A 17,879-nucleotide genomic window follows, 5' to 3' on the forward strand; every position below is an offset into this window, starting at 1 on the left:
TACATAAGCACTGGGGTCATGGAACAGGCTGGAGAGGCATATGATACCAACTAAACCTACTCCTCTCAAAGCAAGCCCTAGATACTGACCATTTCTGTGCTGTCAGAGTGGTTGCGTGCCTCAGCACCAGCACACTTTGGTGCCAGTCCATCTTCAGATAAACTGGCCCATCTCCCAGTTGGTGTAACTCAAAATTATACTGGTGTCAGAGTTAACTGCATTCCTAAATCATTCAGAGCAAGAGTTTAAGAACACTTCACTGGGAGTAAGTCCTACGGAACAGACCTCAGTAGGATTCTGAATAGACCTGCTTAGAATTGTTCTCTAACAGTGCAATCCTAAACAGAGCTGAACCCTTCTACATCCATCAACTAACTCTGTTCAGGATTGTACTGTTAGTGGACTAAAATTAATTTCTACTGATTTAAATTTTTTTTAAATTAAGTTCTACTGATATTAATGAATAAACATGGCTTTCAAACATTATTTGAAAGTTGATATTATAACATCACATTGCACCTATGCAAAAATAACTAGCATTAGTTACCAATAGGTTTCTGGGGCCAAGTGAAGTTGTGGGTTTTGATTTATAAGCTACTGTATGTTAAGAAATGCCAATACCTTAAATAAGGTGCCCCCCCACACCCACCCACCCACTCACAATTGCCTACGACAGTATTAATGTCCCCAGACTTTGAGATTGGCAGAAAATGTCCTGATTCTGTGGAACTATGGCTGGCTTTTACTAGAAGCAGGATTTTCTTGTTAGCTGCTCCTAACTTTAGAACGTCATCCCTGGATAATTAAGTTGTCACCATCTTTGGTGATCTTCCTAAACTGGTGAAAACATATTTGTATCATATAGTCTTCAGTGCATGAGACTGATCACTAGTCCATTTATTTTTAGTAATCTTGTGCATTATTTTTTGCGTTGATTAAATGATTCATACCACCAGCACAAGTTTGCAGAAAGGAATCTTTTTTTCTTTCTGTCATCAGCGCCTCCCGCCCCCAAGCTGATAATGAACACTGATGAGCCCTTGGGGTTCCAAAAGGAGAGTGAATTGGATGAAACTGTAAATTTCCTCCTCTCCATTCTTGTACTAGCAGAGTTTCCTGTCACAAGAAGGAGTTTTTGCTCAGTATTTGTGAGCTTCTGGCCCAGAACAGTCAACTGCCATGCCAAAAGTGAAATTTCTGATCCTGGAAGTGATATGAAAAAATCTTGATAGAAATTATGGATAGATACTTAAAATATGAATATAATCTTTGCTGAACATTGACTATTATGTATACTGCAAACATTTGCATCTACATTTATACGTCTCAGGCATCTGGAGTTAACTTTTAACCACTGTTCCCCATGCAAGAACAAAGAGGAAGGGATTTAGCTATGTAGGCCTGATGCTGGCAACAAGCCAGGTTCAGGCACATCTTTACTTAACCATGGGTATGCAGGATGCTTGAATACAGCCTAAATGGTGAAATAGGACAGAAAGTTAGGGCATTAGAAAATATTGTTTGCTTACTTTGCTTTTCCTTATTTCTTATGCAAAGCCAAATCTATCAGATTTTTTTACAATGCAGAATATTCTCTCTTCTCTCTCTCATTAAAAAAACTAACAAATGTATGTCTTGCCTAATTGCAAATGGCTGATTTGTATGATGCAGTTGAGGTCACAAAAGAATTGCGAATTCTCAGCCGGGTTTCCCTGCTGATGAGTAAGAACTGTCTGTGTGGCTGTCCCAGAGGTGTCAGTGGAATCTCTATAGTGGCACACAAGGGTTCTTAGCTCAAAGTAAACACACATTCCACAAACTCAGCTGCTTAATCTGTTTGCAGGTTGAATTATAAGACGGGATGGATGACTGTGGGTGCTGGGAAGAGGCAGTGAGCATTTCCACAGTTTCTTGATAAAAAGGGCATGCTGTTGTTGCTAAAAGACTTTGCCCAGCTGTTTAATTTTGCTACAGGCTCAGAAGGCAGACTTTAGCATTAACTAACCTGGCAGACATTTTCCAAAGTAGTTAAGCATGTCAAATTGAGTTAATTCTTTTAATAAAGGCTGATGTTAAAGTTAGTATGGTTCAGGTTATATTTTTCTGTCCCATTACAGCATTCTTGGTTTGGAGGGGATTACAGCAAAGCTTGAAAATTTCCTCTGAGGTAATCCTAGCCAATACAAGACTACTATATTATAGCAGCATAATCTTTTAACACAAATTTAAATGAGCCAAAGTAGGATGCTTAGGTAAGTATGGTTCCACAGTTATCCACTTGGAATCACATCCTACTCACACACTAGATTGGGACATCCTCACACTGTTTTTTAAAAAAATATTTTGCTCTTATGTGTGTGTGTTATGTGCCATCAAGTCACATCCAACTTATGGTGATCCTATCATTTGCAAACTGTTCTATTCTTATAAACTGGAGGCTGTAACTTCCCGTTATCGGCTCAAGAAATCTCATTTTGAGTCTTCCTCTTTTCCTAGCATTATTACATTTTCCAGTGAGTCTTCTCATGATGTGACCAAAGTATAATAGCTTCAGTCTCATTATTTTAACTTTAGGGAGAATTCAAGCTTGAGATGATCTACAACCCATTTGTCTTTTTGGCAGTCCAAGGTATCCAGAAACTTCTCCTCTAGCACCACATTTAAAATTAATCAACTGCCTTCCTGTCAGCAGTCTTCACTGTCCAGCTTTCACATCCATACATAGTAATGGGAAATGCCATAGTATGGATTATCTTGACCTTGGTCCCCAAAGAGACATCCTTATCTTTAAGGATCTTTTCTAGTTCCATCATGGCTGCCCTTCCAAGTCTCAATCTCCTTCTGATTTCTTGGACACAGTCTCCATGTTGGTTGATGACTAAGCCAATAGAAAATCTTTAAGAATTTCAATTTCTTCATTGTCAACCTTAAAATTGTGTAATTTCTCAGTAGTCATTACTTTTCTTGATGTTCAGCTGTAATCCTGCTTTGGCACTTTCTTCTTTAACTTTTATTAGTAGTTGTTTCAAGTCTTCACTATTTTCTGCCAGTAATGTGGTGTCATCTGCATATCTCAAATTGTTAATGTTTTCCAGCAATTTTCACTCCAGCTTCTGCTAAATCTAATCCAGTTTTCCTTATATGTTCTGCATATAGGTTGAAAAGACAGGGAGATAACATACATCCTTGTCTGACACCATTGTCAATTGGAAACCATTCTGTTTCCTCATATTCTGTCCTGATAGTAGCCTCTTGTCCAGAGAACAGGTTGCACATCAAAACAATCAAATGTTGTGACCCATCCATTTAATACCATCCATTACTTTTCATGATCCACACAGTCAAAGGCTTTGCTATAATCTATAAAACATAGGCTGATTTTCTTCTGAAATTCACTGGTATGCTCTGCTAGCCTTCGCAAGTTTGCAGTGTGATCTCTAGTGCCTCTTCCTTTTCTAAATCCAGCTTGAACATCTGGCATTTCTCATTCTATATATGGTAACAGTCTTGGTTGTAGAATTTTGAGCATCACTTTGCTTGCATGGGAAGCTAATATGATGGTCTGATAGTCGATGCACTCTTTGGCATCTCCTTTTTTCAGGATTGGAATGTAGATTGAGCATTTCCAGACTGTGAGCCATTGTTTTATTTCCATATTTGTCGGCAGATTCTTGTTAAGATTGTAAGCTTTGTGGGTTCTGCAGCTGTGTCATGTGCGCAGTCCATGATGGGTAGTTTTACTGCTCTTTGTTGCTGTTCTTCAATTTCTCCTGTTGGTGCACTTTCACCAACATCTGCTATCTTCCTTTCATTAACATAGACAAAGTGGGTTAAGGATTTGTTATCCTCTGCATCCTTGTGCATACCCCCACAACAATTCTTTCTTCTGCTCGGAGATTCATCTTAGACTTTTTGTCTTTGGGAACATAACTGTAGGCTTTTGATCCAAAGATGATTCACACTGGGTTTGTGCCCATACCATAGTTCAAATGGGGTACTGTTTGCACCTTTGGTGGGCAGTCTATTTTGCAGGTAGGTAGCAGTGTTAATTGCTTCTCCCCAGAATTTCTCAGGTAGCCTTGCTTCAAGGAGCACCTACTCATTTCAGTGAAAGAGCGATTCTTTCTCTCTGTTACTCCATTCTGCTCTGGCACGTACGGCACTGTGACTTGATGCTGAATCCCCTGCTTGGTCATGTAATTTTTCATTTCATGTCCTACATATTCACCTCCATTGTCAGTGTGGAATGCCAATGGCCCTCTCTGGAATCTGTTACTGACCATTGCTACATAAGCTTTAAATTTTTCCAGCACTTAATGTTTCTCTCTGATCATGTATGTTACAGTAGACTTGGAGAATGCATCAATAAAGGTGAGAATATAAAGTATAGCTGGAGAATGCATCAATGAAAGTGAGAATATATTTGTTGCCACTTGGTGTCACTATTCTCAATGGACCACATAGGTCACTGTGTATTAAATCTAATGGCTACCTTGCCTCACTTTCCTCAGCTACTTTCCCTTTAAAGCTGGGTCTGACTGCTTTGCTTTTAATGCAGCATACACATTTTTCTTCAAAAACACACTTTGTAAATTGCATGCCTTTCGTCAGATTATTGCTTTGAAGTTGGCTGATTGCATTTACATCTTGGTGCCCAAAACACCTGTGCCACATTAATGAGCAATTCTTATGTTTAGAGCTCTCCTTTGCATTTGCAAAGTCAGCTACTTGCTGGCACATTTCCAGGGCATACAAACCATTCTGCTTGAGCTATTATTTCTTTGTCATGCTTAATGAGACATTGTTTTCCAAAAGATACTTTCATGTTTTTCTCTGCAACCACATTTACAGAAAGCAGGCTGGTTTCCAAGGTTGGCACATAGAAGCACTTTGTTAGCAAGATTTCCCAGGTCTGTTCATTTGGAAGTTTACATCTTAATGTTCCAGACCCTATGCCTGCTATTTCTATAGATCTCCCATCTGCTACACACACCTCCCTTTTTTCTTCTTTTAGTGTTTCAAAGAAAGCTTTATTCCCTGTCATATGAACTGTACATGCAGAGTCAAAATACCAAAATTGCCCTCTAGGTTCACTTTCTGCTAATATAAAGCTTTTCTTTGCAGGTTTTGGTTTGTCACGTTGGAAATTCTTCCCTCCTCCTCCCTTTCCTCTCTGAGAGGAATCCCTTTGTTTGGAGAGAGGGCAACTCCTTTTGAAGTGCCTGCTTTTCCCACATTCATGACAAAATGCATCAGCTTTCTTGCTTATTTATTTATTTATTTATTTTATCATATTTATATTCCGCCCTCCCCGCAAGCAGGCTCAGGGCGGATTTACAGCACCCATTTTAAATTTACAGCACCCATAGCACTTTCACAGTCCCTCAGTCCAGACCCTCTGTCTGAGTTCTGGAATTCCTTATGTCTATTATACTCCTCCAGCATGCTTATGGTTTGTCTCAGAGTCAAATTTTTCTTAGCTTCTACTTGATTTATGAAATTTTCATACTCTAGCGGCAGGCTGATCAGCAACAGTACTATCAGATCTTTATCAAGGAGATCTTTTCAAGCTGAGCGAAGATGCTGGACTAAAGTCAGAAAATCATCCAGGTGCCTCTGGTGAGTCTTACTCCTTTAATCAGAGATTATTCCTTTAATCAGAGATCCACAAACTATCCTCTGCTACCTTGTAGGATATGGTATATCTTAGGAATGATCTTGAGTCTGATTAAGGGGGGAATGAAGAGAGTTTATTCAGGAACTACAGCTTTGATAGAAAGTTGAGAAACAGAATAGATACTAACTACCTTACTAAACTGGAAGAGAGGGACTTCCGGGAAGAAGCAGGAAGTAGCCTAGGAATACCAATCTGGACACATGCAAGAAGGACAGAAGAGAGGCAGAAAGAAGGATCTTATTTTGCTATCTAACTGTCAGATTTGCTACCCTCTGCAGGTATTCTGTGTCTGCTGCCTTCTCTGTACACTAGACCTTGAGAAGGGGTGTTAGAAATACAATGTCTTGTGTTCAGAGATGGCAGAAGACACAGAATACCTGCAGGGGGCAGCAAACCTGAGAGTTAGATAGCAAAATAAGATCCTTCTTTCTGCCTCTCTTTTATCGTTATTGCATGTCTCCAGATTGATATTCCAGTGAGGAAATTGGGCTAGCTCCATTCTGCCTATGGCCAAAACACAATGATGGTTGCGCGCGCGCGCGCGCGCGCGCACACACACACACACACATCCCACACACACACTGATGGTACTTTCAAAATCTCATCATAGAAAGGACTTCTTTAATTAGATGCTTCCTGTTTCAGGGAAGGGTCTGCTGCTGTTGTCTCCTAGTTTATTATTTAGTTATTTATTATTGTGGTATTACGATTGCCTATTATTTATTTATTGTTTACTATGTATTTAGTATTATTTACTAAGTACATAATACTTAGTATTATTTAATGTTATTATACCCTGCCTGAGATGATCCACAGACCCTGATCTCATCATTTGGATAGAAGACTGACATGGAAGGCCAGGGTTGCTATGCAGAGTCAGGCAATGGCAAACCATCTCTTGTGTCTGTCTATTGCCCTCAATAGCCCAGAAGGATTTGCCTTAAGTTGACTATGACTTGATCGCACACACATCATTTTGGCTTTCTGCATAATGTTGTAGTTGAGCACAAGAGAGCATTTAAGTCTTCATATCATGGCAAAAGGAAGAAAAGGAGTACAAAGGCATTCAGCTATGTACTCCATCTTCCCTTGCGTGCATGACTCACTAGTTTGAAATGATGGAAAATATGCAGCAGAGAAATGTGAATTGCCACCGTTTCAGCGCTGTTTACTTTTACAGCTTAAAAGTGAGTAAAAACAACATTGAGAGACATGCCTAAGCAGGTCTACTTGGAGGTAAGTCTCATTGTATTCAATAGAGGTTTACTACCAGAAAATCGTTCGTAGGAATGCAGCCATAAAACAGTTTCATAATAGTTGGTAAAATAACGGAAAAAGGAAAGCAACAGGAAGGCCCAAAACAAGGCCTTTGTTTCCACTGTTATAAAATTAGCCAATATTCAGCTGACTGTCACTGGGAATTAACAAATATCTCAATGTCTGTCATTATAAAATAGTAGCATTATAGAATAGCATGTTGTTGCTGAGCTCTGTGGCACTGAGGGCATATGATGTTTTCCCCTTGGTTGCTAGTCCCAAGAAGCAGTTACTGAATTTACAGGGCTTCCAGCAGCAATTCTGTCTCTAAGCAAGTGGGGAGATAAGAATTTGCTGGGAGTCACAAGAGCCTGCCTTCTGCATAACATCAAAATGAAATGCCAGCTGTTCTAGGATAAAACATATTTGGTCCTCGATAAGTCAATATATATATATATGAAGTTGGATCTGTTGAAAAAATCCATGCACTCAGGAGAGGAGGATTTCTGCTGATTCCTCTCTCCCATGATGGCTTTCCAACCTCCCCTCCCCATACTGCTCTTGGAGGTCCCTTGGCCACAGGAGTACCATTTAAGGGAGCATTTTGGGCTGCAGTGGGAGGCAGAAAAGTTTTAGATAAGGTCCAGTTCATAATAGGTGAAGAAGTCCACTACAATTATTCAATATTCTTGTACAATTTTTTGGTTAACTGTATGCTTCCCTTTTTAAGCTGTTATTTTGAATAAGCAGATGGGTGGGTTTTGTTATTCCATAGAAGGGAACACATAATGGTTTCCGTTTTGAGTTCAAGATGCTTTCTGGGTACAATGATTCTCAGAGTATTATTTGAGGGAGCCTCATTGGTTATTATAGTTCCTTTAGAAGAAAGACCGGAATGCTAAGTGGCCACACAACAGGGGTTGAAGCAGAGCACTGCAAATGCTTTGGAAAGTTCCTTTTGCCAGGTGCACTTTGGCAGAGCTCGTGGGATGCTCTACAGATATCCTTCATCTCTTGTTCAAATCTTGTACAAATCAGAGCACAAGCTGTAGAAGTGCCAGGAACACTACAACTGTAATCCTATGCCTGGCCCACTGAACAAAGCAGGATTTACTTTGGAATAAACGTGCATAAGATTGGGCAGCAAAGTGCCAGTCTCACTTTGAACAGGGCCAGACTTCAGCACACTTTGTCTCAGAACAGAAATAGGTTTTTAGTATCTTAATTCCATTTGAAAAATTGGTGTGTCTCAAATTACATTTACCACAATATTCAAATTTAAAAACTATGAGTTTCAGAGCAAAGGAGAATGAGTTTCAGTGCAAGTTGATTGCCAGCATTTGACTTCCTATAAAGTCAAGGCATAACAGAAAGTTCACATTGGAGATGTTCTGTGGGAAATCTGTCAAAAGAACTTTCTGGCAATCTGTTTTCCTGTTTCGCAATCTCTGTCCATGACATTGAACAACCAAAAGACAAGAATTGTGATGAACTTGTATTCAAGTCTTATTATTAATTTAATCTGTGCTGCAAGCTAGCCAATAAAAACTTGGCTTTTGATTAAACTTGGTTATTCTGGTAAGCAGGCTGACTTTAGCATTAAGTTCTTTTGCAGAGAGGCTGCACACATATATATTTAAAGCGACATTAACATTCATATTATTCCACTTGAGTCTTCCATGAGGAAAAAAGCTACATTAACTCAATTTTATTTCATCTGAATGTTCTGAGAGCTGGTCATTAAATGGCAGAATAAACAATAGAGATGCTGTGTTTGGAATCTACTGGAAGGCATGAGGCTACCACACTGGAATGGGGCTTTTCCACCAATAACCAATGTACTTCAGGTGATGCAGTTCCAAAAATGTGCAAGCACCATGTGAAATGACCCATTCTCTCTAAACTGGTACTTTGTAAGAAGGAGGGGAGAATTCTGATATGGCAGGCAAGGATGAAGGTACAATAAGACAGAAGGATTTAACCATGGCGGGGGGAAAGTTGTCTGATATGACTATATTTCCCAGTAATCCAGAGGGCAGCTTTGTTGTCTTTCAAACAAAAGCTGTAAGTCCATAGGTAGGGAACCAGAGAAGGCTGTTCATTCATCAGATTTTATGTAAGAAGACTTGTCATTCTAAAGAAGAGCCAAGAAACACTGAAATGCTGCAATCCTCAGCAACAATCACAGCTAAGAAATTCAGAGAGTAATTTATAAGCCATTACATCATAAATGCCATTTTACCAAGTAGTTTCATTCAATCCCAATTTCATCTACTACTTTATCTATTTTAGCAAGAGTTTATTTCTCTTGTTCAACAAAGCATTTTGATTTGAAGTCCTCTAAAAACCCTATTTTTGATTGCTGATATTTTAATAATAGTAATAGAACAGCAGCTGGGTCAGAAGGTTCTGGATGTTCAATTATGTCAGGCAGGTACCAGGTCATGCACGTGTCTTATGCTTACATTTCTCCAGACTGCTCTGTTGAAGTTTTCATTTTCTTCTGGAAGGATATGCAAGCTGTCCCTGCATCATATATTTGCAACTCAATATTTGCAACTCTGTTTTGCTCACGACAGAGAATGGCAGTGTCAAGTGACTGCAAGATAAAGTGGTACTCCTCTGCTCTTCTGAATGTCTGAAGCTGTTCTTTGGAATAAACTAGATCTATAAGGGCCTGCATAGCCATGCAGTGGAAGGGGGTATGAATTGGACTGGGTTCATGATACTTTCCCTGAATTATTCAAAAAGGCTTTTGTATTATAGAGAGGGGCTCTCAGATGCTTCGCTAATGAGTTAAGGACCATAGACTTCACCACTATGTTGCCTTACGAACTACCTGTTGTCTTAAATACGTGCTCCTATGAGCAACTTTTGCTTCTCATGTCAGCCCTAGAATTGCTTATGTTCTGTTTCAGCATTTCTTCAGCTCTGTATTGGATTCTTACTAATGCTATGCCTTTGTAAAATTGTGTTTATTTACCTTATGGCATTGCTTATGGAAATGTCCTTGAAACTGATGGTATTAATCTCATACTGTGTAATCTGCCTTGAGTCTAAGTGAGAAAGGCGGACTATAAAATGACATAAATGAATAAATTAATAAATTTAAATTCTCTTCTTAGTTATGACCATACTAATTAATTGCAATCACAACAAACAGAAAACTAATGTGTGAATCAGCTCTTAGGAAAATATATTTATGAGGATGAGGGACCCCTTCCCATATATAGAGTGTAAGTATATGGTATCAAATTAGTTAAGAACAAACGAAGAATTACTCTTTTGTTGCTAAAGTTAGAAAAGGAGTAATTATGCTATTAATTCTGTTGAATTGTTTAAAGATGGTTGAGGTCTCTTTTAAAAACTTCTGTAGTTTTTCTTTCTCTCTCTTTAAGTAAAACCTCAACAACTTCAATCTCTGTTTTATGTCATAGGGAAAGGAATAACAATCCATTAGTAGACAAATGGCATTTTTTAGAAATAAATTGACTTACTTTTGAAGTTTTTTGCTGTTCTCTTGGGATGCCTCTGAAGCGTGCTGAAACTTCAGTTCCATGTTTGTTCTCTCTTCTGCTGTTTGCTGGAGCTGGGCTACCAGCTCCTCATTCTGAAGGAGAAGCATGGAGACAATCTCCTCTCTGTTTTTCAGAGCTTTTTCATATGTCATCAGAGTAGAGTTGAACTGATCCTTAAGATTCACTTCTTGAGACAACGATTGGTGTAGACTATGAAAACAAAGATACATGATCAAGTGATGTACAATGTTTGTTTGTTTCTTTGTTTGTTTGAGTGATTTCTGGCCTGGACTTGCAGTCAAAGGAGACAGGACAATGCACATGCCTAGAAGTCTAATTTTAAAAATGCAGCATGAAAAAGTTTTCAAATATGTAAAAAAATTCTATAAAATATTTTTTAAAAAAATTAAAATACTAAAACTATTTTAAAAATAAAAAATAATACCCAAGATTTGAAAAGCTCTTACTAATAGTTTCACATACATGAAAATTGTACAACGTTGAACCAATGTTTAGTATTACTTATTTTATTACATTTATGTCACATTTCTTCCATCATAGTTTCAGGTGGGTAGCCAAGTTGGTATGCAGTAGAAGATCAATTCCAATAGCACTTTAAAGACCAAGAAGATTTCCAGAGTATAAGCTTTTAACAACAACAACATTCGATTTATATACCGCCCTTCAGGACAACTTAATGCCCACTCAGAGCGGTTTATAAAGTATGCCATTATTATCCCCACAACAAAACACCCTGTGAGGTGGGTGGGGCTGGGAGAGCTCCAGAGAGCTGTGACTAGCCCAAGGTCACCCAGCTGGCTTCAAGTGGAAGAGTGGGGAATCAAACCTGGCTCTCCAGATTAGAGTCCCGCGCTCTTAACCACTATACCAAACTGGCTCTCAATTTGATTTTGGCAATCAAAGTTGCCTTCATCAGATATCTGACTCTCAAAAGCTTATACCAGTGTTCCCCAACTTTTCTGGATGGAAGAACCCCAAAATTATTCTTTCAAATCCTGAGGAACTCCTGCCTATCAAAACATTGAAGGCAAGGAGAACAATTCAATTACTGTTATTGTCAAGAAAATAAAGAAAATGCTCTCTCTCTCAGCTTACATAACCTTAATAACTCCAATATTTTGACAGAAATTTTGAAGATGGAGCATTATTTCAAAATTTTTATTTATTCCATCATTTTTTGCAGAACCCCTGACGACATCCTGGAAACCTGAGGGTTCCATAGAACCCTAGTTGAGAAACACTGACTTATCCCTTGGAACTCTTGTTGGTCTTTAAGGCATTACTGGACTCGAATCTTACTTTTCTTCCATCATGAAGGCGATAGACAGAGATTTCCCATGAGGTCTCCCATTCAGGCTCTGACCAAATCCAGACCTGCTTCAGCAGGTTTGCTGTTCCCTAAGCACGTTATTATTAGCAATAATTAAAATATAGTAGATTTTCAATGGGCTTAGATTTTCAGTGGGCTTCTAAATCCATTTAATAAATGGGGTCACTTTGTTTTGGACTGCAGTGCAAGGGTGACAGTAGCTCACATCCCAACTGAAATTAAGTCTAAGTACATTTTAGAACCGTTGCAGTTATGGTGCCTTGATTGCAGCATCTCCTCACAGTGATTTGCCATGCACTGGGCATGCTTAGTTGGTAGGCAAAAACGTTCTAGTTTTCCAAAGCTCTTTGGTGATTGTTTTCCTCCACTTTCTACATTTGATAATGTTTTTGGAATGTTTTGATTTATACTGTTTTATGCTGTACTTGATGACTTGCATTTTAACTGCTTTTGTATTTCAATTTTCTGGAAGCTGTCTTGGGTCTGAAATCTCAAAGTGCAAGGCATAATGCCTTACATAAATGAAGAAAAAACTAGCTCTTCAGCTAAACTCTTTTGGAGAAGTCCCTAGATGGTGCTGTTATAGCAGATGAAAGGAAACAGAGCAGGAAGGTACAGCTTCTCCTCTTTTAGGCATGTGTAGTCCAAGGCTGCATTTCTGTTGGGGAGATTCTTTATCTTTACCCCTAAAAGTTAGGCCTAAAACTTCAAAACCATACTCTGCATAGGTACAAAGCCCATTACTGTGCTGCTTAGAGATCACGAAGAAGTAAAATTACACTTTCCCACTTCGATCCTGGTCTCTTTTCCTTCTACTCTGTCAAACTTCCGATTCCAATCTCCTCCAAATGGGAAACTGTTGTGTGCATTGGTAGAGTTATGTAAGTTCTTAACACTATTACACAATAACAACAACAACAACATTCGATTTATATACTGCCCTTCAGGACAATTTAATGCCCACTCAGAGAGGTTTACAAAGTATGTTATTATCCCCACAACAAACACCCTGTGAGGTGGGTGGGACTGAGAGAGCTCCAGAGAGCCATGACTAACCCCAGGTCACCCAGCTGGTTTCAAGTGGAGGAGCGGGTAATCAAACCCGGCTCTCCAGATTAGAGTCCCACACTCTTAACCACTACACCAAACTACACCAAAATACCACCACCACGCAGGCTGGCAGAAGTGTCTAACAGTGCAATCCTAAAAAGAGTTACTTCAGTCTAAGCCCATTAATTTCAACAATTACTTTTAACAACTACTTATAAAGTAGTTCACAAAAACAGAGTCAAGACAGCACTGTAAAAGCACAACAGGTTGAATCAATAACGAAAAATCAGGAGATAAATTAATAATTCAGATATCAAAGGCTTATTTTCAAAAACCTGATGAAGTATTTTCATTTGCTCTGAAAGGAAGCAAATGGTGAGGCTACATGGGCCTCTAGGCTTGGATCCAGACTAGATGTTTCCACAGGCGCAAAGATTTCCACCCATGGAGTGCAATTCCCTCTCCATCCCGTGGCAGCCCCAAATACCTCCAGATACATTGTTTTCGGGAGAAAGGGGAGCCTTAGGAACATGATTTCTGGGGGGAATTTTGGGCTGCCACAGGAAGGAGGACGTGGCAAATTCATACCCTATGAATGAAAATCCTTGTGCCAGCAGAAATGTCAGTCAGGATCTAGCCGCTAGAGAGCATTGAAAAAGCCCTGCTTCTTGTAGTGGTGGAAAATGCCATCAAGATGCAGCTGACTTATGGAGACCCCATTGGGTTTTCAGGGCAAGAGATGTTCAGAGGTGGTTTGTCATTGCCTACCTCTGTGTAGCAACCCTGGTCTTCTTTGGTGATCTCCCATCCAATACTAATCAAGGCTGACCCTGCTTAACTTTTGAAATCTCAGTCTTGCAACCCCAAAAGCTGGTACCCTGAGTGGAAATGTTCACAAGAGAGAGGATATTGCCTGTTCATTCAATCCATCTCTTCCAGGCAGAAGGTCAACTTACAACCTATTGGACCAATATGGACCATACTGGCTTGGAAATATTTAAAAGCGACGCACTTAAGTGCCAATGAAAATCCAATTGAAGATACATATTTTTTATAAACTGATCAATCAGAAAGATTAATAGTTTCATCTTGAACCAACTTCATGGAATATATACAAATAAAAATAGCACTGGCCCTGATTCAGCAAGAGACAGTGCATGCCTTAAGCAGGCACCTGGACATGTATATCTGCATAAAAGGAGATATGTGCCAGGGCACTAAATTCCCTGCAGTTGTGTAGCATGGGCTTCAATTTAGGAATTTGCCCTTCAGGGGCAGGATTAGAGATGGTGATGTGTCTGCATAGCCTCCCAGGCTTTTTCAGGAATGAAGTTCAAAACACATCTTTCCACTTTTCTTTGATGATCTGCTTAGCTAGTTCCTTTGCAGAGCTATGGACTAGATTGTTAGTGAGTATTCAGAAGAACAATGAAAATCTTTCTTTACAGTCGATGCTAGAAAAAAATAAAATATTTACCATATTTATTGATTAGATTTTTATTCCATCCTTCTTCCAAGTTCCTCAGAGTGGCAAATAACCCTACATTTTTCCTCATAATAACACAGCAAAGAAATAGTGACTTGTCTAAGGTTGCCTCATGAGCTTAATGGCAGAAGAGTTTTATTGTGCTGAAACACTTGTTTTAAAATTGACACTTGATAAAGTAGAAGCGTTGTCCTGCACAGCAGGGTCTTTTTTGCAACTATTGTTTGTTTAACCCCAATGTTAGATGAGTAGAACACACAAGGATGGAATCTACACACACACACACACACACACACCCCTGAATTATGATTGTGTAAAAAAGAAATGAAGTATAAATTATGTTTTCCTAATTTAATAGTTGAAAATGGGCACTGGATAATAAACAAGCTCTGCATAAATACTGCTAGCTGGGATAGTCTTTTTCTTTCCCTTCCGCAGAAAATATGGCCATATGACTGCATAGCCAAATCATATAGAAATTAAAACCCGCCCTACATGCATAAGTAAAATATGGCTGATTTAATAGAAATCTAGAAGTGAAAGGTCAGAATATTGGTATGTCATTACACCTACCACCTGAGGTTGTTTGAAAATGGTGCGAAGTACCTATTCAATTAAATAAAGACATTTTGAAAGTATAAATAATGTATAAAGAGACATGAAAAATCCACAGAGCAGAGGCACTAAAAATCACTGGAAGAGTAGCAGATAAAAGATATAGACTCACATTTCACTAAGAATGGACAGAAAAAAACACTCAAGAGGCAAGTAGGCGGCTTCTGAGGCAACTTCCCTCTGGACTTATGGTTCTGCACTACAAAACTGTCTGGTCGCTTCTTTTATTTGTTTAGACCTTTAGCTGACCATAGTCAGTAAAAAGCGGGGGGGGGGGGGAAACACAAGCTCTGATTAACTGGTTGGTAATGTGTAAGCTTGGTGCTCCCTAAGGGGCTTTCATTTGGGAACCTACTAGAATAATGTACTTGTACCCAGGGCTCATTTTGAGGGGGAACGCGCAGGAACGCAGTTCCGGTAGTTCCCCAAAGAGGTCACATGACAGGCTGCCCCACCCACCTGAATCTCAGCCATTTTGGGCCCATTTTGGCCTGGATTGGTCCCAAAATGGCCAGGATTGGGCCTCTGACAGGTGGTGGATCACTCTCCTGCTCAGCAGCAGCCTGATCCTGACCATTTTGGGCCCCTTTTCAGACATTTTCAGACCCTTTTTGCCCTTTTGGGCCCAATTTCGGCCCTGAACGGCCAGGATTGGGTCCAAAGCAACCAGGACAGGTGATGTCAGGGGTATGGCATATGCAAATCAGTTATGCTAATGACACACACCCAGTGATGTCAAGGGGAATGGCATATGCTAATGAGTTATGCTAATGAGTTTTGCAGCTCTTTTTCTACAAAATGACCCCTGATTGTACCTATCCCTTTTCTCAGTTATTTTGACTGGACAGAGAAGACACCAATGGTGATGAACAACAAAGATTTATTTACAGAAAATAAGGTGTTGAACAAGGTAAAGGTTTTGTATGGAATACTTCAATATAGAATGTACAACTGGCTCTCAACTTTTCTCCCCAGATCTTATACATTTTCCTAATGGGAGTTAACATGTTGAAATGGAGCCTAAATTAACACACAATGATGTTGCCTCCTCCTCTTTCCCTCTTCTTTCTCCTTAAACTGCAAGAATGGCACCAGAGGTGTTTTTAAAATTCAAAAATAACTATTTTATTTATTTTAGAGGGGACAAGTCAGATGAAATTAGGGGTTTAAAATTTCTGAGGTAATTCAACATAGAAATCTCAGAGGACATGCACATACTTTAGTTCTTATACTCTTCACAAATACTTAAGATCTTAAGTTTAGAGGCTTTTGTTCCTGAGTTTCCACAAACACTTTCATTTAGTATTCCCTGTCTCTTTTGGGTTTAAGAATGCTGGTACTCTCTAGTACCCCAAACCCCTTTTCTTCAAACACCAGTGCTTTTCTTCAGTTTTTAAAAACTGAATTTTAAAGTCTCCAAAGGCAATTTCCAATCACACCCAACCAGAGATATCTTCACTCTCCAGAGGTACCTCCCTGTTTGACTGGTAGGGAAAGTCTCCTCTCCTTAGAAGATCTATCCCCTTTCTTTGGTCTGAATGGGAGTCTGCACCTACTTCCCAAACTTCATTGCCAACTTTTCCCCAGTTCTCCTATCAATGTTAAACTGTTTTCCTTCTCCCAATAGTTCACACTCTAATCCTTACAGCTAGGGTTGAAAACAGACTCTTCTCTTTCCAGCTCATGCTACTCAATCATATTCAGTGGAGTACCCTATCATTCAAAGCTCTCTGTGTCTGTGCAGGATTAACCCTTAACAGTCCTTCAGCGGTTTGTTCAGCACTTCCAGGCTTTTAAAAAGTACAACCTGTTACACATACACAAACACTGAGGGTAGATTTGAATCAATTTTTTACTGACAGGTTTCTTTAGCAGGTTCAACTAAACCTATTTCCACAACTTATAGGATTACTGTTGAGGTCCTAGGCTGCTCCTTTAATACACACAGCCTCTGTTCATAGAATCTGTAAACAAAAGTTAAATTTGATGGGCCCTTACTGACAAAAGTTTTCTTCCCTAACCTGACCCCAAATCCTAATTAAAAGCCTAATAAAAATCCTGTCTAAGCTGATATGCAATACCATTTCTGAGGTAGGGTTGCTATATCCCCCAAGAACCAAACTGGGGGTGGAGTGTGAGGTATTTACCTCATATGTGCATGCAAAGTGCATATGTGCTCCTGCACATTTCTATCATGCTGGAAAATGATGTCAGGCGATTTTTAATGAATTGGGCCACAGTGCAACCTGCAGCTTCCCTGTCATGCTGGAAAAATGACATTTTTGGCATGATGGGGGAGCTGTGGGTTTTGCTGACGCCAGATTAATAAAAAATCTCATGTTTTGAGGAGATTTTTAATGAATTAGGTTTCAGAACAACCTGCAGTCACAGCAAACAATAATATTATTTTTCAGCAGGACAGGGAAGTGCAGGAGCAAATGTACACGCTTCTCCCCGCCCTTCCATGTAGGTGTGGGTTCGCTCAAACAGAGTAGTGGCTGGTGGTGGCAAGCCTAGTCTGACAGGCAAATTTTCTCCTTCCCCTTCTTAAATTGAGGTTGGCTCACCCCCTTCAACCCAGTGGAATTCCATGGGCTCTGATTGGTTAGCAATCACTTGGATTTGCATGAGGCCAAAATCACAAAGGCTGGAGGATAAGGGGAACTTTGAGGGTAATTGCCACACTAGCCTTTTGAAACAATTATATCAGTAGCCAAATTGACAAGACAGAGAAAACTTCATCAAATCAATTAAAGCAGATTTTCCCAATAGTTTACCATAGTATGTTACACAGTGTTACACAATGAAGTCCATGCTAATTGACTTAATCTCTCTCTCTCTCTTCCACACACACACATATTAAGATTGCTTCCATGTGCGCACAAGTCCCTGTTTTCCTCGTTACTAAGAATTTGAAGACCTTTG

At 39.5% G+C, this 17,879-nt stretch overlaps 1 protein-coding gene across 1 annotated transcript in view; it reads right to left on the reverse strand.

Annotated features, from left to right (window-relative positions):
* MIPOL1 (mirror-image polydactyly 1) overlaps positions 1 to 17,879 on the reverse strand; it is a 270,727-nt gene that overhangs the window by 45,934 nt on the left and 206,914 nt on the right. The window contains exon 10 of the mRNA XM_054972227.1: positions 10,432 to 10,662. Within this exon, the coding sequence (XP_054828202.1) occupies positions 10,432 to 10,662 (231 nt within the window). The remainder of the gene's footprint in view (positions 1 to 10,431; positions 10,663 to 17,879) is intronic.

Source organism: Eublepharis macularius, chromosome 2, assembly GCF_028583425.1.
Source record: "Eublepharis macularius isolate TG4126 chromosome 2, MPM_Emac_v1.0, whole genome shotgun sequence".
Classification (NCBI taxonomy): domain Eukaryota; kingdom Metazoa; phylum Chordata; class Lepidosauria; order Squamata; family Eublepharidae; genus Eublepharis; species Eublepharis macularius.